Here is a 24450-nt window from a genome sequence, read left to right as displayed (position 1 = left end):
TACATTGTATTATCGGTCTTTATCCAGGATAGGCATTCATGACTATACGTGTAGTATAGGCCTAAAACTAATTTGAACATTGTGGAGTCTTGAAATAGCTCCGGGTGACTTTGTACAGGTAATGGAACAGATTTGAAAGTAGGCCCGTTAATTTTATGCTTCGTTATTTGAAATTAAAAGGGATAGGATTTTTCAATATTAATGTTATTAGCTAATTTCCACAAAGGTTTTGTTGTTTTGAGCTAGCTTACCAACTCTTTTTGCCTATAGAGCAACATTTCTGTAGTGTATGGTAGACTATTTTACAATGGTAGCACTGCAATCTAAATAAAAATATATTCACAAATAAATCTTTATCTAAATGAAACAAGTATGTACAGAAGATGCATTAAATAATAACAAACAACACTGCTTATTAATATCTATTCTATTCTATTTTTGTTTCTGGCAATCAATGCCGTCGAAGTCTACGTCGACGATTCTGCCACTGACAAGTGATATGAGAAGCAAGTAGGTATATATTATTATAAAATGTAATAAAGAAATAAAACTTAAGAAAAAAAAAAAAGAAATTGCTTTCTCTTCTTGTAGGACTTGTTGAGTTAGTAGGACGGCACTGAAACAAACACATAAATAAAAATTGATAAATTGTTAGAACATAGAAATATAACACACAAAATATATATATATATAAAATAAAATAAAAAATATTGCCACAACCACATAGACAATGGCCTAACTAGGCCAAAGTCTACAATTTAATATTATTTTGAAGGATGAAGATCAATAGGATGTGGAACAGTTCTGGAGAGGAATATGTTAAAAGGGAAGGGAAGTTAATTGGAACAGGAATCTTTAATTTAATGAGGCGGTTATACAAGTCGAAGGATGAGGAATTTACGGGGCAGCTAAAAAATATGTGTTCCAGGCTCCCTTCATCCAATCCGCACTCACAGAGAGACGAGTCCTGAACACGAATTTTGCGCAGAAAAACAGGCGTGCAGCAATGACCTAAACGAATTCTGCTAAGGACCGATATCACATGCTTGGGATACTTTTTAAAATGGAAATACCAGGGCTTGGTTTGGATCAAGGGTTAGACATTAAAAAAGTAACCACCCTTCTTCTTGCTGGAGACGTCCCAATATTCTTGCCATGCGGTCTCAAGATGCGCTTTTGGAAGGTTCAGCAGGTCATACCCTTGAAGGGAGAAGTGCGCAGGGTCGGCTGTAACTGATGTACAAGCATCTTTAGCCAGAGCGTCCACACATTCGTTGCCCTTGATACCACAGTGGCTAGGTATCCATACTAAATGAACCTCTTTTTGTTGGATGCTACAGGATAACAGGACCTTTTTTATATTTAGTATTATTGGGCTATGGAGTTTACTTTTAAAAGGATTTTGGGATAGTGCTTGGAGGCAGCTCAAGGAATCTGAAAAGATAACCCCTGAGCTGATATCGTGGGATTCTATGAACATACAAGCTTCCAATAATGCCACACACTCACCTGTAAATACAGAGGACTCCTTTGGACATTTAAATTTTAGAATAATTCTAGAGTTTTGATAATATACCGCAGCACCAGTGTAACTGCAGGATGTTAATTTAGAAGCGTCGGTAAAAAATCTCTGAAACCCAAGCCATCGTTCTTCCACCACCGCATTGAAGGCAGAGTTAGCCGAAGGGGAATTCTTGGAAATACCGATATTATAGAATATCTTGGGAATAAAACAAAGGACTTCATAGGAAAAATTATAAAGGGGTAATCTGCGGTTTTGGTTTATGGGGCAATTTAAATTTTGGATAAATCGGTATGTTTTCAGGATTAGTGGGATTTCTTTATGCTCCCAGTATTTGGAGGATCTGCATAAGGAATCTAAATTTTGAAGTTTAGGAATGAGGGGGTGGGAACTTTTGGGAACCACTCGGGATAGAAAACGGGAAGCTAGATACTGCCTCCTCAGGGCTAAAGGAGGTTCGGCGCATTCTACCTGCAAAGCGTTGACGGGAGAGGATTTCATGCAACCTGAGATGATTCGAAGGCATTGAGACTGGAGCCTATCTAATGCTGCCAAGGCACCCCTGTTGCAAGGAATCAATACAAATGAGCCGTAATCTAATATGCTACGAACTAACGCATTATAGATAAGTTTCATGGTGTAAGGGTGAGCCCCCCACCATACACCCGAAAGGACTTTCAGTATTGATATTACCCTTTCGCACCTTTTGACGAGGTAAGCAAAGTGCTCAGACCCACTCAACTTTGCATCAAGATAGACCCCTAAAAATTTTGTCTTCTTAACAACAGGAACGCCTTGACTTTGGATTGAAATATTAACCTGAGGGATCAGACGTTTCCGAGAGAAAATTACTGCCGAGCTTTTTGGAGCAGATAGTGACAGACCACGATCTAGAAGCCACTGGTGCAGAGAGTCCAAAGAAAGGCAGAGTGATGAAGCCGCGTCCACAATTGAGGCATTGGTAACGTAAAGCGCCAGGTCGTCGGCGTATTGCAAAATGCGGCAGTCCGAGTTCAAACAGGAACCAATGTCAACTGTGTACAGGTTGTATAGTAACGGACTGAGAACAGAGCCTTGAGGAAGGCCCTTCCATGCGTATCTTTCCTCAAATACCTCACCCTGTACCCTCAGCACCAAGGACCGCGACATAAGAAGTCCGCATATACTTTGAACCATCTTGACCGGGAGACTCAGCTCTTGCAGTTTCTGCCTGAGAATGGGAAGAAGGACACTGTCGTATGCGGAGGAAATATCTAGGAAGGCGGCTACAACAGATTCATTTTGGAAAATGCTGTACGAACATCAGTAACTAATGTTGCCACGCTGTCCATTGTGCTAAGTCCCTTCCTAAAACCAAATTGATGACTCGGCAGTAAGTCCCTAGATTCGACCAACCACTCAAGTCTATTTTTAATTAGGTGCTCAAATAACTTGACCAAAACTGAGGACAAGGCAATTGGTCTAAGGCCATTCGGATCATCAACATTTTTGCCGGGTTTCAGTAGAGGTATAATAATTTGGAGTTTCCATTGATCAGGAACCCAACCAGTAGAATAACAATAATTTATGATATTAAGAAAATATATTTTCGCACTTGTACCAGCGTGAACGATAAATGAATACGGTACGCCATCAATGCCCGGGGCAGAATCCCGAACATGACGAAGCACCGCATTTAATTCATCCAATGTGAATGGTTCGTCCAAAGGGTCATCCACTACACTCACAGGCAAGTGAACGAATTCTGAAGACAAGGGAACGTAGGCTGGAGCAATTTTGTTAAAAAAGGATTCAGCGGTTTGTCTAGTGATGGGGGAGGATATTGATGGAGAGCACCCACGTCTGAAGCGGTTTATGCTCTTCCATACTGCGGACACCGGAGTGGAAGGAGAAAGAGAGGTGCAGAACTTAACCCAACCACGACGTTTCCTCTTACGAAGAAGCCGTTGGGATCGGGCGTACACTCGTCTGTACTGTAGTAAGTTGTCGTTGTTCATCGCTGCATTGTACTGTTTTTCAGCTTCCTTACGTTCGCGAATCGCGGCTGTGCAGTCTGGATCCCACCACGGAGGTGACGGGATTTTGCTTTTGGCACTATTTCGCAGGGGGAATGTGGAATCAGCACTGGATGTTATAGCTGAGACGAAAGACTCGTAACAACTCTTAGCATGGCAGTGACCAGAAGAATGTGGAAAAGCAGAAGTTAAATTTGGAAGAACACTAATTTTCTCCTCCACTAGAGAAGCAAACCTTGACCAGTCCGGTTTAGACAGATTGTATTTCAGAAGTGGAGGTGAACTTTTCTCTAAATAGGTTTTATTTAATAAAGTAACAACAATGGGGTAGTGGTCGCTACCATGCGTCAGAGCAGTGCATTGCCAATGAAACGATGCCGCCAACTCTACAGAACAGAATGTGAGATCTACACAACTCTTTTGCTGCCCAGGAAGGGATCTGCGGGTAGGACAACCATCATTTAAGATGCACAGGTTTAGGTCATCGAGGATTTCTACTAAACCTTCCCCAAACGCATCACAACGATTGGAGCCCCACCTAAAATGGTGGCAATTAAAATCTCCCATAACTAGCATAGGCCCATCTACATTATTAAAAACGTTTCTTAATGATGCTAAAAAATTTTGATGAGGGTGGGAAATATAAATAGATATTACTGTTATACCCTCGAATTTAGCTGCAACAATGTTAATTTCACCATCCAGAGCCGGAAGCGAGAGGGTCGAGAGCGGAACTCTATTGTTAATGAGAAGAGCCGACCCTCCATATCCATCAGACCTATCACATCTCAAAATATTAAAGTGTGGCATGCGAAAGCTGAGACTTGGGGTAAGCCAAGTTTCAGCGATGGAACAAGCCAAGGGCTTGTATTTGTTGAGTAGGAATATGAGGTCATGTTTCTTATGAAACACGCTCCTCACATTCCACTGTAGGAATACCTGGCGAGGCGCCATTTTTAATATTCAGTAAAAGAGTAACAAGTTGATGGGCGACGTTGGACGGTATTTGGGAATTATTGGATAATATAGTTGTAAGGACTTTACTTAGAAGTTCAATTATAGAGGAAAAATTATTAGAATCATCAAGGGGGCTACTGAGGGCGCAGCCATTAGGCTGTGAAGAAGGGGGAGAGTTAATAATATGCTGATGAGCGACTTTGTCGTAAGAAGGAGAGAGGGGAGCATGGGTCTTAGGCTTTAAGTAAACAGTTTTGCGATAAGACTGAGAATTACTGACTGTAGATTTTACAGCATTCGCATAGTTGCGAGAAACAGGAGGAATTGTTTTGCTAACCTCAGCATATGAAAGCGATTTCTCAGCCATAAGATTCTTAATAGCTTTCTGTCTACCTAACTCCGGACATGACTTGCTATTAGCATAGTGATTTCCAGAGCAGAGCACACAGAATGCCTCGCCCTCAGAAATGTTGCAACCATCACCAGGGTGATCGTGGCCACATTTGCTGCAGCGTGGTTTCGAGCGACATATAGACTCCACGTGACCGAACCTACAACACTTGCGGCACTGAATGGTGGGGTATACGTATTGAGAGACCGGGAGAGAGGTGTAACAACAATATATCCTAGTAGGTAGTACTTGACCATCGAAAGTAATAACGCAAGTTTCAGTAGGCTTGAATTCGGTTACACCATCTCTAAATATTTTCCTACTAATGCGACGAACCTTGAGTATTCGTCCACATCCAGAGGGCACAGTGAGGTAGTTCATCGCTTCTTCTTCGGTGAGGTCGGTAGGAACACCAGTAACAACACCCATACGGGTTATGTTAAATGTGGGAATTGCTGCAACATAACTATTTTTAGCTAACAAACCATTTATAATAAAAGAATTAGCATCCTGAGGGGATGCAAATTCTACCGAAACTCTGTTCCTTCCAACTTTCTTGACGCCATCACGTACGACATTAGCGATTTTGTTATTCACTAAGAACATGCCAAAAGTGACTGGGTGCAATGTGGTACCTGCATTAGGCTGGGACTCCAAGCGTGAGACATGGACAATGAATGGAGCTTTATCCGTGGCAGAGTATCTACTGCGACCTATTTGATTTCTCTGCTGCTTAGCCGGTTTGTACGCATTGTTATCTTCTCCAGAACGTTTCCTACCGTTCTGGTTAGATGAGGATTGGGATTCGGAATGGGAAGGGATTTGGGACTCCGCGATGCTGCAAGCAACATCTGCGAATTGGGAAAGTGGGTAATTGGGGGATGGCGGAGCAAAAGAGATGTCAGGCGGATCAGGGTCGGGAGGTTTGTTGCGGTCCATATTGGGTTAAAGACTTACTTAACTAAACGGAAAACGTTCACAATCAAAAACGCACACAAGGACAATACACAGAAACAAAAACAAGTCACAAAAAGTCACTTAAACACACAAAATAAACAAAAACTCTAGACACACGTGCTAACCAAAAACACTCTGTGGCGAGACGCTTATTAATATCAATCGAAAACACAATGTACGAAAAGACAAATATCCAAACACATCGTATTGTTTGACATTTGACACTAAAGAAGTTTGACATTTCAACCTGAAAATAAACATTTCATGTCGGTATTAAAATAATTCGATTCTGTGCGTGTAATTTCGCGTGAACTTTTGTTATTAGGTTTAATAAATAAAATAACTATATTAGATACATATTGAATGTTCATCTGATAGTTACAACCGATGTCAGATACTTCAACACAAGCTCAACAAGCCCCCAAGGAAGAACAACCTCCGTCCAAGATACCTGAATCCGTAAGGGTTAGTATTATATCGATAAACATTGGTTTCTAAGCTCCATTTTAGACGAGGTAGACTTATAGGTATACCCTAAACGATAAGTAACATTCATAAAATCTTTTCAGAAAATAATATCAATGGAAAAAGAAACCGAGTCAAACGCTAACCGCAAATCGAGGATTGACTTGAACGCTCTTCCGACGCGTCAGTATCTCGACCAGACCGTAGTGCCTATACTCCTGCAGGGTCTCTCTGCCCTGGCCAAGGAGAGACCGCCGGACCCCATCAATTACTTGGCCGCGTACTTATTGAAGAACAAGAGTACCTTCGAGAGCAACACGTCGGCCAACAACAACCCCCCACCGAACCCTCAACCATAATATTTGCACAGTTGTAACATGCACAGCAGACGTGTGCTGTGCAGTAATAATATGCATATTGTATTAGGGTTTAAATTTTGGTTTTCAACGTTGTGACAAAGACTTATCCGCTTATTGAGATATGAGCAATAATAGAATTTTCCTACACATTAGACATAGCTAGACATAGAATCCAAACTATTGTTACAACTAAGTATTAGTTATTGTGATCTATTTTGCCGTGACAAGGGATCTCAGTGCATTATAAAGTTATGTACACACTTAGTAGCATTTATGCTAGTCAATTACTTGCTCAAGTCCACATGGTCGCTAGCCGTGTAATTCGTGATTCCATAGAAGTTTGGACCACTCTTGACTTCCAATCCCAAACCGTATGAAATAATTATTGTTCACATGTACTGAAGAAATATGATAGTTTTTAGACGATAACTTTATGCATGTTATTACAAATGGACATAGTCTTATGATAAAGCAGTGTATATACATGGGCCTTGATATACTAAATGATAATCATTTGATGTTCTCAATGGTGGCACAACATAAGTTGAATGTAGAAGTAATTTTATTTTGCTATTTAAAATAAATAATCTAAGACTTAAAGGTTGTTTTATTAAAACTCAGAAACTGCTTGCAAATTAAATCTAAAGGATATTTATGTACAAGTGCTCTGAGGAAGCACTGGTGAAAAAACCTGGACGCTTCCTAGCCACCTTACGCTTCCAACAGTAGGTAAATGATGAAAGAGTACTAAAGAGACCTTGGGATAGTAATGGGATGGCATAGGCTAAATACAAAAATGCTCTTTTTTATATTAAGTAGTCCTAACTTAGTTTATTTTTCCATTTAAATAAATAGTAACACTTCAAAACATTTAAATACATTTAATAAACTAAATAAAACATTTTATTCAAACATAATCATATCATAAACATCCACCAAATCTTGCAGTAGCAACAAAGACAGAGCCATTAAGCATCCTCCTTTTGAACAGTCTCTTCAAGGAACTGTTGTCTATGCATCAGCCAAGAATCGTTGTCATCCCCTCCCTCCTCTTCTGGCGCTATTGACGGCTGGTCGAACTGTAGCTCGTCAGTAATGATGCAGCTCTCGTCAGTCAGAGAAGGTACGGAGTCGTGGACGGGCAGAGGAACTGGCTCGGGAGGTAGGAACTCTGACATGTAAGCTGTGACGTTGCGAGCGCGCCATGTTGCGATCTTACCTGTGATCGAAGGAATTTAGGATACAGATTAGAACAAGTTTTAAAAAAGTAGGTGGAATTGAGAACCTTCTTCTTTTTGGGATGTCAGTTAAAATCACGATAAACGAAGCTTTAATATATTCTTTTGTGTAATTCAATATGCAACTTCATAATTTAAAATGATTTATGTGAAGACAGTTAATTCCCACACGTGTCTCCAAATACCTAAAAATATAATTTCGAGGTCTTTGTGTGCCAATGACCCCACCGCCAATTAAAATATACTTGAACAGACTAGCTTGCATCCGATTTGATTTACATATTAATACTAAATCGCAGCAACCCACACATTTTATTCCGTAAAACCTGACTTAAGCCTAGCATTACCAACATTCAATTCATTGAGGACCAGTCAAGATTAGACCAGAAGTCTATCAAATACTGTAACATGACGGTAGATCTTACCTGTAGTCTCATCAACCTCGACCTCTTCTTCCTCCAATCTCTCCTCCTTTATGTCTTTTTCATCTTTCTCCTCCTCGCCTTCACCATATTCCTCTAAAGCTGGGTCTTTGATAAGCAGATAGAATCCATGTTGCATACAGTTAGTGTCAAAGACAAAACACCCCGGGCCTTTAGGCTTTCCTTTCAACCAAGAGCCATGGTACCGGTATCTAGGGTAGATAATCTGTCCAGGACCTTGAATCGCCCCTTCGAGCCAAGTCCCCATGAATTTAATTTGGTACTCTGCAAAGAAATACGTGCCTAGACCGTGGCGTTTGCCCTTGAACCAGGCACCTTCGTAAATGTCGCCGTTCGGGTAGTAGTAAGCGCCAAATCCTTGTTTGACGTCGTGTCTCCAGTCTCCTTCGTATCGAGAGCCGTCAGGGTATACCATGCGGCCGACACCATACTTCATTGCTCTGCGCCATTCTCCTAAAAGTAATTCATAAAAAGTTCTTTTAAGTAACGAAACTCCTAGGTTACCGCCACCTAAGTAACCAAGACTGGTCCATTCCATATACGGTATTTGTAGACTATTATTATTAAAATATTTTGATATAAAAGAATGCTACAAACTGTGCTCGCTTAGACAAAAAATCTTAGACATTCGTCATCACCTTCAACAGATCGGTATGTAGGCAGCTCTATCTTGTTTCAATCTTTGAAATTATAACTCCTACGCATTTTAAAGTTAGTGCCTAGTTAACAGGCTTGTCTCAAAATATCGTACCTTCATATCTGGCACCATTTTTGAACACGTACAAGCCCTTCCCGTTTCTCTGTCCTCGACAGTAGCAGCCTGTGTAGTAATCACCGTTTGGCAGGACTGCCCAGCCTTCTCCGTGTCTATCACCTTCAGGATTCCTCTTACCTACGTAGATCTAGGAAACTTTGTGACGTTAGGTTGGCATTGTCTACCAATTCAGGGCCCCGATTCTCCTAAGTTAATAATGTCAAAATCGAATAGAAATCGAATCGCAATATGATCGTAATAGCAGTTTTAACCATATCGGGCATTCTGCTACTAATAAAAGACCAATCGTATTCGATTGACATTTGATTGGTGTGCGATTGGTCTGCTATTTTGATGATTTTGGTCTAGGTATACGGTAGTTTGCTGTACAATCATTTTGCAGTCGTAAATCATTTGCAGACAAAATGATTCATTATTGAATGATAGAAAAGGATAAAAAAGTTTATTTCAAAGAAAAAATAGCGGAATGCCACATACGCTTCAATCGTAATCGAGTCGGGATCGGATCTCAGTCGAATCGAGTCGAACGTCAATCGAATGGCGCTTAAGTAAAAATAGGAGAATCGGGACCCAGTGCGCTAATTTTTGATGATTCGAAAATAAGTAGGTAAAGAACAATTGTGGTCGTGTAAATAAAAACAATCTATTTTCAAAAGTATAGACTTCCAAGAAAAACCGCAGACTTGCAGAAAAGATAACTGCGTAGTTATTGTCAGTATGCAGGTATGAAGATCACGAAACAACCTTACGCAACTCAATGCACGAGGCGCAATAATTCTGCCGTCGTAAGAAAAAAGGGCACAACTAACATTTTTGTCAAAACTGAGTTATATACATATTTGGAATCAGAAAAAAAAGGCGCATCTACTCAATTTTTTATAGAATTTTATCTTCAATGAATCCGGAGATACAGTAGGTTCAAAAGGCACAAATGAGACTAATATTCATGTTTTATACAATGAAAAGGCACATTTATTTACCATTATATTGAAAAGGCATAAATACGTAGATGTGACTATTACTTCATGCAAATTATTACTAAAAACTACTTTGAAAAGGCACACTTACAGCATAACATAAAGAAATACCTGATGTGCCCTGTCTACTTAATTAATGATCCATGCATGGCTGAATTAATTTACGTATAAAAGGCACAAATAACCAGTTGTGCCTTTTCTTAAAATTATTTACGATTAGGGGTGAGGAAAGGAGGGCAGGGTTTGATTGAAACGCGCCAGTTGTGCCCGACGTGTCTCGATGAGTCCACGCTTTTCTGTGGTTTTTTTTTCTAAAAATAGACATGAGCGATGAGCCACCGGAACTCACCGCCCACAGACCCACGCCTACGGTGGCCGGGAGTCGTCTTGCGACACCCGGCGCCTGTGGTGTCTACCTGCTCCAGCGCGGCGGCCGGGATGAGAGTGACTCCTGCCGAGCCACTCCTCAAAGAGGGGACTTACCGCCCCTATGGTGGCGTGCCCTGCACTGGGTTGCGACAGTCGTTCCCTCCAGGCCACCATGAGATCGTGCCGGAGCTCCGCCCGCTGCTCGACAACTGGCCGCGGCAACGGGGTTTCCCCCGGCGCTGTGCCTCCTCGCGCCAGTCGTACAGGCGCAAGAAGACTCTCGTCTCCAGATCCCACGGCGGCTGTCCGGCTAGTAGGCCAGCTGCTTCGCGGGAGATCGTGCGGTACTCCCGGATTAGCCTAATGGATATCACCCTTTGGGGCACGTTCAGGTAGTGTACGGCCCGCGGCCGTACCGAACGTGCCCATACCGGGGCCCCGTAAAGGGCATGGACCGCATGACCCTCGCGTAGAGTTTACGGCAGGGGGCGTTTGGGCCTCCCAGATTGGGCAGGAGCCGCTTGAAGGCAGCACCTGCGATCTCTAGTTTAGGGCCCAAACGTCGGAAGTGCTCGACGAAGTTCCACCGGCCGTCGAGGACGAGTCCTAGGTACTTCATCGCCCTCTCGACGTCAATGGGAACCCCACCGTGACTTGGGAACCTGAAGGTGGCACGCTTGTCTGTGCTGCGCTGGTAAGATTAAGTTTTTGGTACATTTGCGTGTTTTTATTATATTAATCTTCTTTTGTGACACATTAATATAAATATAATAATGTATTAGTATTTATTGGCTACATTTTTGAGTGATTTTAGAAGTTGGTCATACATTCATGGCTGCTGATGAATTCCACCACAGAGTGGAACGATCTCTTAAAACAAAAAAAAACGTGTATACGACTTTGAGGATTTCTGCAAAGCTGTATCTGATACTGGCTCTCGCACAATAGTAAAGAAGATGATTATTCAAGATTTTTTTGATTTTGCAGACTGCTCCTCAACATTCAAATTGAAAAATTCCAACCCTCGAGCTTATTTGAATGATATTGCCGAGGCTAATTTTCCATTTATTATTTTTCAATAAATATGTTTCATAGTTTATTAAACTTTCTTCACATGATTATTATTATTTTTTTTATATATAAAATATTAAGTCAGTTTACATTAAAAAGGCGCAATTAGACAAATGTGCCCTTTCTGTCAGATTCAATGACCAATTTGCTTGAAATATTAAAAAGAAAAGTCACATTTGGTTAACTATGCCTTTTCTCTGTAGTAAGTGGTATTTTTTCAATATTTTTTTTTTTAAGTTGAAAGGAATAATTTGAATTTATTTAATAATTAATTATATATAAAAACTAAAAAGTAAAAAATATAATAGTACTAACCTTTATGCATATATCATCAGTATTTTTTTTCTTTTAAACAATTAGGTTTCCACACTATGAAGCAGAATATAGTAAAAACTTTAATCTCAATTATCTCAGTTTGACCAAAATGATAAATGTGCCCTTCTCTCGTACGACGGCAGAATTGGTGTTTTGGATAAATTGCCGGTGCTCGGTAAGGACTTGTTTACAGAGTACAATATGCTATATGATATAAAGGGTCCCCCTAAAGATGCTCATAAAAATGCTGACTACCTAGTCAGCATTTTTATGAGCATCCTACGTACCTACCTAGGTACGTATCTCAATTGATGCTCATGATCAATAGCATCTATTGAAAAGGTAATGCTTTACCCCAATAGTATCCTGATCCTCAGGTCCTTCGCCTTTTTCTTCCCCAGGTCCCGGCATTATTTATTTGTTTATTTGTGTAAACGTTATAATATGCAGATGACACGAACTTCAAATTCTGACATCCGAGATTGCTCATTTTGTAAAAAAATATAGCATTCAACCAGTAGAAAAATGGTAAAGTTACAACGCAGGTTTTAACTTAGACGTCAGCAAAATGTTACCTATCAAAATGCAGTTTTAATTTATTAATTAAAATATGTAGACATAAACAGAAATAGCTTTATTTCTCACACACCCAAGTCTGAATAAATTAATAACATAATATAATCAAAATTGAAGCAAGCTACGCAAATGGACAAGTTCAGTAAGCTGGGATAACTTTGTCTCTAAAACATTAAACCAAGTGAGTTATTGACTGACTAGATCTAGGCAATAGTTAGGCATATAGAAGGACAACGAAACAGATTTAAAATCAGAATACAGAGGAACATTAAGGCAAGTGACAATTGCTATCGCAATGAGCATCGTTAAGAAATTCTTGATCATTATTCCAGCCCTCAGGAAAATCACAGACAATAATATAAATGTAGTTATAGCCTCATAATTAATTAGTTTCTCCAATATTTTCCATAAAATTAATAATTATTCATAACAATTAAGCAAGAAGAGAAAAATCAAACATTTGTCGACTTAAAGACGAGATTTAACACTAAATCTAATGTACTACAGCTACAACTCATAAGTAATTTTTGTACTTTTCGGGTTCCGGCTACATGGTTCTATCGTGGCAAGTTATACATCACATTCGTCTCTAAGGCCCTTCACACTATAACTATGTTTATGTGCTTTTATATGTTCGACACAGTTCTGCTCTTTAGGTCACGAGACAGCGGATGGATGACCTCAATCAAGTCGAATTCCATCTGCGTTTTATTTTGAACAACTTTTTATTTACTCGTTCACCTCTTTCGATCGAAACACCACTTTGACACAAAACTAGTAAACGTTAACTGTTTATTGTTTATGTTATGTGCTAGCGCGGCGGGGCTTGCGGCGGTGCATCCTCCAACTTGCCCCACACTACGTTGCACATTTCTCGCACTAGGGCCTGTTCTCCAGAATCTAGATCGGGGGCTGGCCTTCTTCGCTCTCGTTCCACACGCTCCCTAACCTCTAAAACCTGCAATGCTCGCACTACAGCTTCAGGACGTTCGTTTCCACCATTTCCAAGACCTTTTTCGGCCTCTAGTCGCCGAACTTTTTGCTCCAAATCTCTGACGTATTGTACAGTTCGTTCGGCAAGCTGAGGATGCGTGATCGGTATTGTCGGTGCCGGACGCGATCCTTCCTCAGCATTAGTGCCACTGCTGCTGCCGTCACCGTCGTCCCTCTCTCTTCCTGCCGCACGTCCGCAATTCACACATGTACTCCTCTCCCGTTCTTCGTCTAAATACAAACACAATTCCTTTAACTCTAAATTATCACGAATTAACTCTTGCTGCTTGTCGTCTAACTGCCGCAACTTGTTCTGATAAGCAGATACCTCCTGTCGCATTACAGATGCTGTGTATCTTCCAAAGCGTTGCCATTCTCGAGCTAATTTTCTACCCTTCTGTCGATCATCATCTAAGAAACAACATAAATCTCTTAGTTCCTGATTATCATCGCTCAGACGTCTATTAGCTTCTTTCAGTGCTTTTATCTGTTGTAAAAGCGCTTGAATCTGCCTTTTCTGGTCTGTTGAAGCTCGAGGTCCTTCAGGTTCTACGCGTTTAGTAAACTTCAGCATGTCAGCAGATCTTCTGTGTATCTGTTCGTCTTCGATATTGCGCTGCGCTCGTTGGATGTCGTCTGCACTCCTTGCTCGTGCAGCTGGCTCGACGGGCTCGTGGACTACAGCTTTCGTTACTACCTCGCCTGAGGATCGAGGCATGCGAAGTGCTCCCGGTGGTTGAGGATATCCTTGCGGGTATCCTGGCCCTTGAGGATACTTTATAAATTGAATATTTCCGCCACTGTATGGACCAGGAACCGGACCATGGGCTCCAATGGGGTACTGTGGTTTGTTTGGGTCGATAGATTTGCCTGCGTAAGGTGGCTTGTACTCCTTGGCGTTCGGATCGATAGTGGCTAGCTTGGGCCCACTCGCAGCTAGAGGAGGCGGATGATAACGCGGTGGAAAGTTGACCGGTTCCGGGCCCTGTTTACCTAGTTGCTGCTTCTGTTTATTAAATTGGGCTGCGTTCTGATTGATTGACATTGTCGTTGGAACCGATGTTTTCGGTTACCAGCTTAGTCAATACATCGCATTGTGATTTCGGGGCTCATTTCCGAATCTTGCAGATCACGTAGATACGAAAGACGAGACGGCATAAGTTCAACGATTCGTCCTTGTATGTATAGAGGTGGGGAGCGCCGCCGGCTGCGCAGGCTGTAGAGCGTGGCATTCGCGCAATTAACTCAACCGTGGTTCTTTGTATCAACGAAAAGCACTTGTCAAACACTGTTTGTGAACACTGTTAACTGTTTTTTGTCGAAGTTATGTTAACTTAGCCGGAAACTGTCGTTTATGTGATGTTGTTTATTAAAAGCAGGTTATGCGTGACCGTATGTACGACGGCACAACGCGGGCGCGCGCAGGGCGCATGTCTCGGACTGGCGGGCGGCGCTACCTGCGCGGAGGCTCTGCGCGCGGCGTCCCGCTCTCGCGCCGCCATCTCACCTGCGTGTACGCACACATACACAATGCTACATAACAACAAGAAATCATTGACTGTCGAGAGACACACTCGCAGGCTCCGGCGCTTCACGCTCGGCGGCGACGCGCAGGCCCACGAGCCGGGATTGCTCTCATCTATTCATATAGCGAGTTAAATATCTTTCTACAACAATAGCACGGTTCCCCACTGTGAGCAATGGCGAATATTCTATGTTGTAGAGCAGAATTGAAGCTAAGGATACCAAGCAGGTACAAAGATAATCAGGCGGCGGCATGTTTGTTTACCATCATCTATTCCAACAACGAAAGGCATCAATGTACCTACTATTTAAGCTGGTCTCTCACTCTACTATGTTTGGCATTGAAAAGATCATGACTTCGCGAGGTCAACTGCACTTAACAAGTACAGATCACCTTGTTCTATCGATTACCACTTTGAATACAACATCAACGATTTGCTAACCTGTTGAAAAGTAGTTTTCTAGAAAATTGAGTCTCCTGAAATCCACCAGACTCGCTGGTGTCGGTCAATTTAATGAAGTTTTCGTTTATCTCCTAATGCAGGTTTTATTTTATGGATGTTACTAGAAACATAACTGCCTTCAAAGAGCTCTACATAATTATGCAGGAGCTTACTTTAAAAACGGGTTTCCCACCCTTTTTCTATGTCCCGCCACCCCTTTGCTAAACTTGCAAGAGGCTATTACACTCATATGCAATATCGCGTTAAATGTGGTGCAAATAACTTCACTATAAGTATACCTGTATAATGTTGTTTCTTTTGTAGTACCTAACCTACATACCTAACTTAGTCACCTCTAATAATATAATAGCAAAGCGCGCTGAGGTTCTACATAGATGATTTAACGTCAGGCGCTAAAATGCTACTAAGTAGGTACTCTTAAGAGGTAAGAGGGATTTACTACCATAATTCTTAATTACATAAGAAGTATACAAAGAAACTCGTGTTGGGATATAATATAGTGGCTTGCCCGATTGAGCTCATTGCTTCAGCAACCATGTAAAAACCGAAAGATGCACCACAAGAGGAAAACAGGCGAACCACCAAACGTAGCGTAGGATTTAAAAAGGTTAGCGTTGGACATAGGCCTCTTCCAACCAGTCCTTTCCCAAATTAATGGAGAGGCTTTTATGTTCAGCAGTGGATGTTCTTTAGTAGAGCTGACGATGATGGAATGACATGATTCTTAAATGCAAAATTACGCACAGAGATTTGTCATGTCAACCAATAAAGGAAAATTCATTTTACAGTTGGTGTTATCCCGTAACTAAGTCGTGGTGGCCTAGTGGGCAAAGAATCAACCTCTCAAGTGTGAGGGCGCGGGTTCGATTCCAGGTCAGGCAAGTACCAATGCAACTTTTCTAAGTTTGTATGTACTTTCTAAGTATATCTTAGACACCAATGACTGTGTTTCGGATGGCACGTTAAACTGTAAGTCCCGGCTGTCATTGAACATCCTTGGCAGTCGTTACGGGTAGTCAGAAGCCAGTAAGTCTGACACCAGTCTAACCAAGGGGTATCAGGTTGCCCGGGTAACTGGGTTGAGGAGGTCAGATAGGCAGTTGCTTCTTGTAAAGCACTGGTACTCAGCTGAATCCGGTTAGACTGGAAGCCGACCCCAACAAAGTTGGGGTTAATAATGACGGTGGTAATGAGATCCTAATCGTCATCGTGTCAGCTAGCTAAACAAAAATAGCCTGACAGAAGCCTAAAGACATTAACACTGCAACCAGATAAGGAATTTCGGGGGAAAGTAAAACGGCTTAAGACACGAGAATAGCCAAACTGATATCCCTGGTTAGCTGTCGAAATACAGTATTACCAACGCTAAGTAAATAACCAAACTAAAATATTCACATACCGACTTCTGACAGTTCACAAGTCAAGTTCACCCATTTCACTAGCTCATCGGTATTCCACGCGAGTAATTTGGCAAGTGTATGCAAACTGCTTCGTACGGGGGTAGGCTGGCCCCCACTGAGTCTAGCGCCAGTAGTTCAGTGCTCAGCAAGGATGGCGCGCGTCCGTGCGCTCGCGCATACAGCCTGCCTCACGATCATACTGCTCGTGCAAGGTATGTTATCATGTAGCCAGCTTGCAAAACTTTAGTCGGTATATATTATAATTATTATTTTATTTTCATAAATAGGTATTGTTGAGGCAGTTTTTGAATAATTTGTTAAATAGTTAGAAATGGAATCAATATTTCGGCATTATTTTCTGGTAAACTCTGGCCAGTAGTTTTCCCTCAAAGAACGTTAATTTCGCGGGTACCGTTACATTTTCAGTGACAAGGTAATTGAGTTCAATTTTTTATCAGTGTTTTCAGTCGCTACAGTTATTTTTATATACCTACCTAAATATAAGATTCCTTCATGCCTGCAGACTACTTCATTCACTCGTGAATCCTGCCCTGCATTCCAGCAATTTCGATCGGTAGGACTCCTATCACTTCTAATGAGTGATACGACTCTTAGGTATTTCTTTTCTCATTAGCAGGGTATCCACTATCAAGATAACTAGTGCGTACTAACAACAGTTTCCTTCTAAAGCAATACCTAGTCTAATTGCAAGTGACAATTAGCCAATCCGTTCCCTTTCGTTGAGCCCCTATCTAAGCTTCTACGTATACGTGCATTATGCAGGCTCTTTCACTGAAATGATTGCTAAACTAGTAATTATCCACAGTAAGTTGCTAGTTATCCACGCTACACCATCATTTAAATACCTACCATGCTCTCTTTTATGTAATCTTAGAGATATGCAAGTGTAATATCGTCATTAATGTTGCTATTATGGAGTACTGGCACATTAATCTTACTTTTATTGAATAACATCATAGGACATGACTCTTAATTAAGCTTTTTTTCTGAAATGGATCAGCTACTACACACGATGCTTTTTGAGCAAACATAAATAACAGTCAGACGTTACCCAAATCTTTGATGAATTTTCCATGAACGGAACTTGTTCGTCACCATCAGAGAAAGTGACCAATCCTTTGATTCAATAATTCCTTCATCAATGCGAAGAGAAACTGACCTCAGAATCAATGAAGAAAAAGCCCACAGTACTATAAAACCTGTCCTATAACCTACCTTTATAGGAGTTAACAAGAAATATTGTTTATGAAAACTTAATACTTAACTACGTTTACGATTTACAGCCTATCTGTAGTGCCACTTTCCTAGATTCTATAGAATTTTCTAATATATAAAGTTGCTTACTTATGGTAAATTTTGTTTTATTCTTGGTGCAGGTACAATTTCACAAAGACACCCAATCAAAGAGGCGTTACTGCTGCACACTGATGCATACGGCAACGCTACGTTTGAAGACTGCGTGTGGCGACGGGAGAAGGAAGCCTGTCCTGATCCTGATGTTAATCTCCATTTATATACTGAATCTGATCCTGTGAAGAATGTTGTGAGTAAAACAGTCCTGATTTTATCATTCCCGGAGTTAGAAAAAGCTCACTAGTTGATTGGCAGTACGGTCTCCTACTGAGTGAGGTTCTTGGAGCCGGTGCTTTTTAACTGGAACCGATTTTTTTCTCCTAACGTCCAGATTATTAGGTTGGATACTTGAAAGAATATTAGGATGACACTAGCCGCGTTTTCTGTTGCTTTAGGGGTTGTTTCTTGAATATTTTTATTTCACCCTACGGATGTCGGTCCATTTCTAATTCTGTCAATATGAGTAGGTACCTATCTTAATGAATATGTTCACAAGTTTTTATAAGAAACATCAGCATTGTATTGTCATGTTTACCTACATCTCAATGAGGGATTGAAAAATATCTGTCCAACACATTGTTTGAGATCTTAGTTCTCACGGGCCTTTACTTAATAGACACGCAATGTAATGTTGTGTTAGCAATACTTCGAATAATATGATAAATTAAACAATAATTTTCAGGATCTGATAGGGCAAGTTTGTAGCCTGTTATTGCGTTACCTTACGTTACGTGATCTCCATGGCCCCATGGCCCGTGTTATTTAAGAGGACACGAGTTACCTACTTGGACGCATGATAATATTCACTTGGGCTGCGTATGACAGCACAACGTGTATTTAGATTTCACACCAACATTGAGCCAGAAATTGTGTCCAAATATTTCTCTGACGATTTCCATGTCATGCATGATTAGGTCACTCTTTGGTGTGAATGCTGCATTTGTGTTACTGCTGAACAAGGGTCTTGGTCTTGGTAGCTGAATTCTGTGTTGCTAATAAATTGGGCACACGTTTCTTGCGATTTAAATTTAATCTTATTTCATGAAAGTTAAGATCATGGAAAGAAAACATAATATCTTGAAGACCAATTTTTATTTACACCAAAGAAGTAGAGTTAACATTGAAACTGAAAAGAACGAAATTTTTATTGGAGCGTTACAAATCTAAACTGAGCCTCACAATATCTAGTAAGTAATACATATTTCAATAATAAATAATGTGCGTTATGAACGAAAGCGCTCACCTCCGTGTTTCATCAGCTGTGACCAAGTGTGCTCCACTGTTTACCTATTACTATTAGTAATGCCCATTGAGTAATCGATATAGACATGCAAGATGCTTTGCGTAAAATTTTAATCGATTTTCTGTATTGTCTAGACGCTGTTTTTGTATCGATCCGATTAAACAGATAAGTGTTATGTTTCGGAAGATGGAAAATAGGGACAGTAGAAATGTGTCAAGGATTGTTGCCTCTTATTGATCAAAGAATACAAAAGGATGTTCTAGGTAGTTACATAATGATGACCCTACGTCTGCCTGCAACCCTGCCTTACCTTTCGAGAAAGAACTAGCGAAATATTTTGTCGTTAGGATACCCTTCTACTAGCTTGGGGTTTCTACACGGATGGGTTTCTACACGGTGCTATTTAGGTGGCCAGGTGGCCACCTAAATATTCATCATCAATCATCATATATTCATCGTCAATCATTTCACTTTTGTAACCACGATACTGCCTATCCAGTGAATACACTGCCTATACAAGAATGCGTCCAAAATACCGCTATTCGTCCTCGGGGGACTGGGTCTTCCTTCGCGGGACTCATAAGTTATTGCGTCCACACACGGTCCATTCATGGCTGTACCACTGTACCACTGAATTTACAATAAACAACATTTGTGTTACAAACCTACTTGGTACCATTTGGTTGTCCTTGAAACGAGGATGCTTTGTTCTGTTAGAAATGGAAGAGTCTGCTTTGATTTTTTTGTTATTGTCAGGAGGATTTTTGTCTTCGACGCTTTTGTGCCTTGCTTGACGAAAAATAAGAAGTTTTGTTCTGATAATGAAGAAAGCTTTGTGTTTGCGGTAAAACATTCACTAGCTTTTTCCTCATAAAATACACAAAACATTGCGTTTTCAACCGAGTAGTTCTTGCGATATTTTCTATATCCGTCTTACATTTAGTAATAGAAATAAAACTTTTAAGGAAAGATCGCACCGTAAAAATTACAACACCGACGAAAATTTCATAACCCGCTATTGGTGTTCCGCAAGGAACTATTTTAGGTCCAACCTTTAAAAAAACCTATTACCTTACCTTACCTATTCCTTTTCTATATTGATGGAAATATTATTTTTTAATGCACGTATGTGTCTGTTTTTAGGTAGATCTAAGCAGCCAGGACTGGCTTCGTCAGAGTGGTTACGACCCGGCGCACGAGAACGTTCTACTCATCCATGGATATGCGGGAGGAGACGACACTTTGCCTATTGTCGTGTTGAGAGACGGTAAAAAATGGTTCTAGAATTTTTTAATTCTTTTGATATATCATAGTTACTATGATGGCCATCATTTAAATATCTACCAAGTGGTTTGAAATAGGAAAATTAGGTTTTGGTTTCATATGAAGTAGATGCTGAGGACATGATTTTTTTAATTTTAAATTTTAAAAGTAGATTCAAGCTTTAGTAAAGTTCATACCAAAGAAAAAGAATGTAACCATAGCCATGGCAGCACCCTAATGTATCCGTAGTGAATAATGTCATTCCCATTGTCAGTTTAATGCTGGCCTGTGACTGCCGCAGTACCTAGTTAGTACCACAGTATCTACTTCCGCAAAAACCGTTACAGTTCTGATCGATCGACGGCATAAATACGCCAAGTTATGGGGGCATGTGGGCATGTATTTGATGTGTTGTGCACAGTGACAAATTTTGGACATAGAAAACTTCAGCAGCTAGGTATTACACCTAACAGGTTATAATTATTGAAAACTTTTGTTCCGTTGTTTGATTATCTAATTATTTGAAAGAATACGTGACGGTACACAATGGAAAAGTAGTTTATTATCTTAATATTCAACCCAGGTACCTACCTACATAACATAGGTTTCTCACCACATCGCAAAGCAAGGAAAGACATTACAAAGGAGGAAAGCGATTACAAAACTAAAATTTACAACAAAATTACGGTCCTAAGTACGCAAACCGCATCATAATTAAAGAACACATATGTGACTATTGGCATTAATGAGCTTCCCTGGATCGTGGCCAGAGAAGAAAGTGCAAGTGTTCACCGGTACTGTCGTGTAGGAACACCGCCAGTTGCGCACGAGTCGCATTACAATGCGCGGAGCGACTCCCACGGCTTTCTCTACGTGTTGCAGCGGTTCAATGACCTGCATATCAGCGTTGACAGTCGCGAAAATTGTATCAATGATTGCTGTACCTAGGTGGCTCTAGGAAAAAATTACTGCTCTACATACGAACGTTTTTCTTATTCAAACTAATTTAACAGATGCTTGAAAGATGGTGTCTTGTATCTTTCTAAGTGTGACTCGTTTATTGAATCAGCTTACACCATTTGGCGACCGTCTTTAGACCTCAATGTGAACCTAAACATACCTATTTCCTCAGCATACCTGCGCCGCGGTGGCTACAATATCTTCATGCTAGACTGGGGAGCGCTCTGCCAGCCCCCGTGCTACGTGGCTGCGGTACACAACTTGCGGCCCGTGGCTCGCTGCGTGGCTGAAGCGCTCGGAGCCCTGCGTCGAGCGGGGCTCAGGACTGACAACCTCACTTGTGTGGGGCATTCGCTTGGCGCTCATCTGTGTGGCATCATCGCTAACTATTTGACTTTTAGATTGAATAGGATCATTGGTAAGTTAACTTGACTGTTACTTTTGCAACTGATGATGAAGATAAACAAGTATACTAGTTGCCCACGAAAAGCACACACAGAGTACATATTCATGCATATATTCTGTCCATGAAACACAATTAAGAATGCGATTCCCAGGGCATGCAGTAATAACTACGATACCCCGAACTCGATTACATCAGCTTTGTTCAAATACATAATCAATCTTATAGTTTTTTGCCATGATTTTTTTAGACTATGTGTTATGCGAAAATCTATACGTTATACCGACGTCATTCCAGGGTTAGACCCAGCACGTCCTCTGATCCGATCAGCGCCGGCACTTCGCCTAGACCCGGGCGACGCTCGTGCGGTCCACGTGCTGCACACCAACGCCGGCCGCTACGGAGAGGCTGCCCGGCTCGGTCACGCCGACTTCTGTCTCAATGGGGGAAGGAGCCAGCCTTATTGTGAAGATACACCAAGTGAGTATAGCTGGTTAACGTTATAGACAGGTAACAGATATTCAGTTGTGATGCAACAACTCACCTGTGCCCAGTAAAAAGGATTAATCGAGGTCTTGAAATGCAACGGAAAATGAAGTCGTGATACTCAGTTGACACTTCCTCCAGTTGCACATTCTGGAGGAAGTCATTAGTAATTGTAGGTAGGTACTTTTAAATGTTGTTTTTTTTTTGCGATAGGTAGGAAGGTAACATTCATTCTACAAGCTCAGGATGGCAATAGAAGATATCTTTTTTTGCCTAGAAAAAAGTTATGTCGCAGAATAGGTACTTACCTTCTAAATAGTTACCTAAGAATTATTCCTACTACAATTTACTTGAAATTTCTTTATCCCCCCTTATAGACGAGGCGCTCTGCAGCCACATCTGGTCGATCTGCTATCAAGCAGAGAGTCTGTTTCGCTCCAGAGAGGCAGCCCCGTGCGGGCGCCGGTGCTCGGTGCGGGTGCCACCATCCCGGGCCTCCGCCCTGCCCGTGCCTATCGGACAGCCTGCGCCTATGAGGTTGGTTTTATGATTGTAGACTTAAGATCCTGCGATTTTTATGACAAAATAGCCCCAAAATTTCTTCTTCAAAGGTTTACCCTAACTAACCTGGGGGGTTTGCTAAGCCGAGGGCAATCCCTCATAATAATTAGGCTCTATTCTACTGAAATAATCACACAAATTGAGGGCCCTCCTTTTTGAAAAGTAGGTTAGATAAAGATCTCCCATCGTCGCTAAAATTAAACATAGATTCTCTCACTTTGATTAACTAATTTATGTGCACATTAAAAGAGAGCATATATTGAAGACTGATCAAGTAAATAAACTATGTGTTTTGTCTCATCATCATCATCATCAGCCTATCGCAGTTCACTGCTGGACATAGGCCTCTCCAAGTGCACGCCGTGTGTTTTGTCTGCGCTTCATTAATTCTCAGAAAGCCACAACCTTATACCTCAAACCACACGATCTTATTCTTAATTCCAGTGCATCAGGTGCATACTGTCTCGAAGACTTCGCGACGCCATTCTGCCCTTACACATCAGGGCTCAAGGAAGGTGATAATAGGTGCTGCCTAGACGAACTGTACGCGGCCGCAGCGACCGCCGAGCCCACGCGCAAGCGACCGCGGCCTGTCCGTCTGAGAGGCCCGCGGTATAGGCAGAATGATAGCGATTATTATACTGTAGTCTGATAACATAGTTTTAAACAGAGTGCTATAATTATGTTGTTAAGAAATTCGAAAAGAAAATCATGGCTAGAAATTGCAACTTTTTGACGGAAATTATTATGTAAAAAAAATTGCAATAGCAACTTCAAAATACGGTAAAAATGTGTTTTTGTACATACTTGTTGTACTATTCTTTTTTAATTCATAGATATGAGCACTCTATTTGTCATTAAGTCTGTGGCGTTCTATCGCCCCTTCTAGCTCGTTAATTTTTAAGTGAAAGTGGGAGGGAATTATTTTGTTGGGTAAAATTATTGGCAGTCGAAAGGTGTCAGCTTTAAGCCTTTGTACAAATACGTCTCGCAATAAAATGGCGTTTCATTGTAATTAAGCTTTCATATTATTTTATTATTTTTTTAAGGAATAAATTGTTAATTATGTAAGAACAAAAAAAACTAAACAAACTGTAAATTGTTATTAGAGCAAGTCATTTGCATAATATTTACAAAATGAAATGTTCAGATTTATTCATTAATAAAATTATGACGAATATTTATAATTGCTAGTACTATAAGTGTAAATGTGTACAGATTGGAGAAGTTTAGCCAAAGAAAATCTTACCATTTAGAAATATTATTGAATAAATTATTACTTTTACATGAGACATTATTTTATCTACCTATCACCCAGGTTTATATTTTTATGGCATTTAAAGGAGAAA

At 40.8% G+C, this 24450-nt stretch overlaps 5 protein-coding genes across 10 annotated transcripts; 2 read left to right on the top strand and 3 right to left on the bottom strand.

Annotated features, from left to right (window-relative positions):
- Positions 1-477: 477 nt before the first annotated feature.
- Positions 478-5988, bottom strand: LOC126055564 (RNA-directed DNA polymerase from mobile element jockey). Of its 6 annotated transcripts, none has more exons than XR_010277083.1 (3): positions 5521-5988; positions 5222-5340; positions 478-616 (listed from the first exon to the last, which is right to left on the bottom strand). XR_010277083.1 is itself a non-coding variant. In XM_064037620.1 (3 exons), exons 2-3 carry the CDS (start codon positions 2696-2698, stop codon positions 603-605), a joined length of 1203 nt encoding a protein of 400 aa, XP_063893690.1. In that variant the 5' UTR covers positions 2699-5340; positions 5521-5988; the 3' UTR covers positions 478-602. The 6 variants fall into 6 exon arrangements, 2 of the variants coding, with proteins under 2 accessions (XP_063893690.1, XP_063893688.1); XM_064037620.1 differs by having other exon boundaries at positions 1510-5340; XR_010277084.1 differs by lacking the exon at positions 5222-5340.
- Positions 5989-6069: 81 nt separating this feature from the next.
- LOC110384375 (protein dpy-30 homolog) lies at positions 6070-6716 on the top strand. The gene is made up of 2 exons (XM_021345642.3): positions 6070-6307; positions 6412-6716. Exons 1-2 carry the CDS (start codon positions 6230-6232, stop codon positions 6664-6666), a joined length of 333 nt encoding a protein of 110 aa, XP_021201317.1. The 5' UTR covers positions 6070-6229; the 3' UTR covers positions 6667-6716.
- An 866-nt stretch (positions 6717-7582) lies between these two features.
- On the bottom strand, positions 7583-12393 carry LOC110384374 (radial spoke head 1 homolog). Its single transcript, XM_021345641.3, has 4 exons — positions 12209-12393; positions 9099-9249; positions 8330-8800; positions 7583-7885 (listed from the first exon to the last, which is right to left on the bottom strand). Exons 1-4 carry the CDS (start codon positions 12263-12265, stop codon positions 7635-7637), a joined length of 930 nt encoding a protein of 309 aa, XP_021201316.1. The 5' UTR covers positions 12266-12393; the 3' UTR covers positions 7583-7634.
- An 80-nt stretch (positions 12394-12473) lies between these two features.
- On the bottom strand, positions 12474-14915 carry LOC110384373 (coiled-coil domain-containing protein 85C-B). The gene has a single exon (XM_021345640.3). The coding sequence runs from the start codon at positions 14466-14468 to the stop codon at positions 13242-13244; it is 1227 nt and encodes a 408-aa protein (XP_021201315.1). The 5' UTR covers positions 14469-14915; the 3' UTR covers positions 12474-13241.
- A 2032-nt stretch (positions 14916-16947) lies between these two features.
- On the top strand, positions 16948-24386 carry LOC110384421 (pancreatic lipase-related protein 2). Its single transcript, XM_021345701.3, has 7 exons — positions 16948-17023; positions 18209-18375; positions 20572-20695; positions 21824-22069; positions 22352-22534; positions 22918-23077; positions 23546-24386. Exons 1-7 carry the CDS (start codon positions 16963-16965, stop codon positions 23751-23753), a joined length of 1149 nt encoding a protein of 382 aa, XP_021201376.3. The 5' UTR covers positions 16948-16962; the 3' UTR covers positions 23754-24386.
- The last annotated feature ends 64 nt before the right edge of the window (positions 24387-24450 follow it).

Source organism: Helicoverpa armigera, chromosome 13 (genome assembly GCF_030705265.1).
Source record: "Helicoverpa armigera isolate CAAS_96S chromosome 13, ASM3070526v1, whole genome shotgun sequence".
Lineage (NCBI taxonomy): Eukaryota > Metazoa > Arthropoda > Insecta > Lepidoptera > Noctuidae > Helicoverpa > Helicoverpa armigera.
The sequence above is the reverse complement of the archived record's forward strand: the minus strand, read 5'-3'. Positions and strand labels throughout refer to the sequence as shown.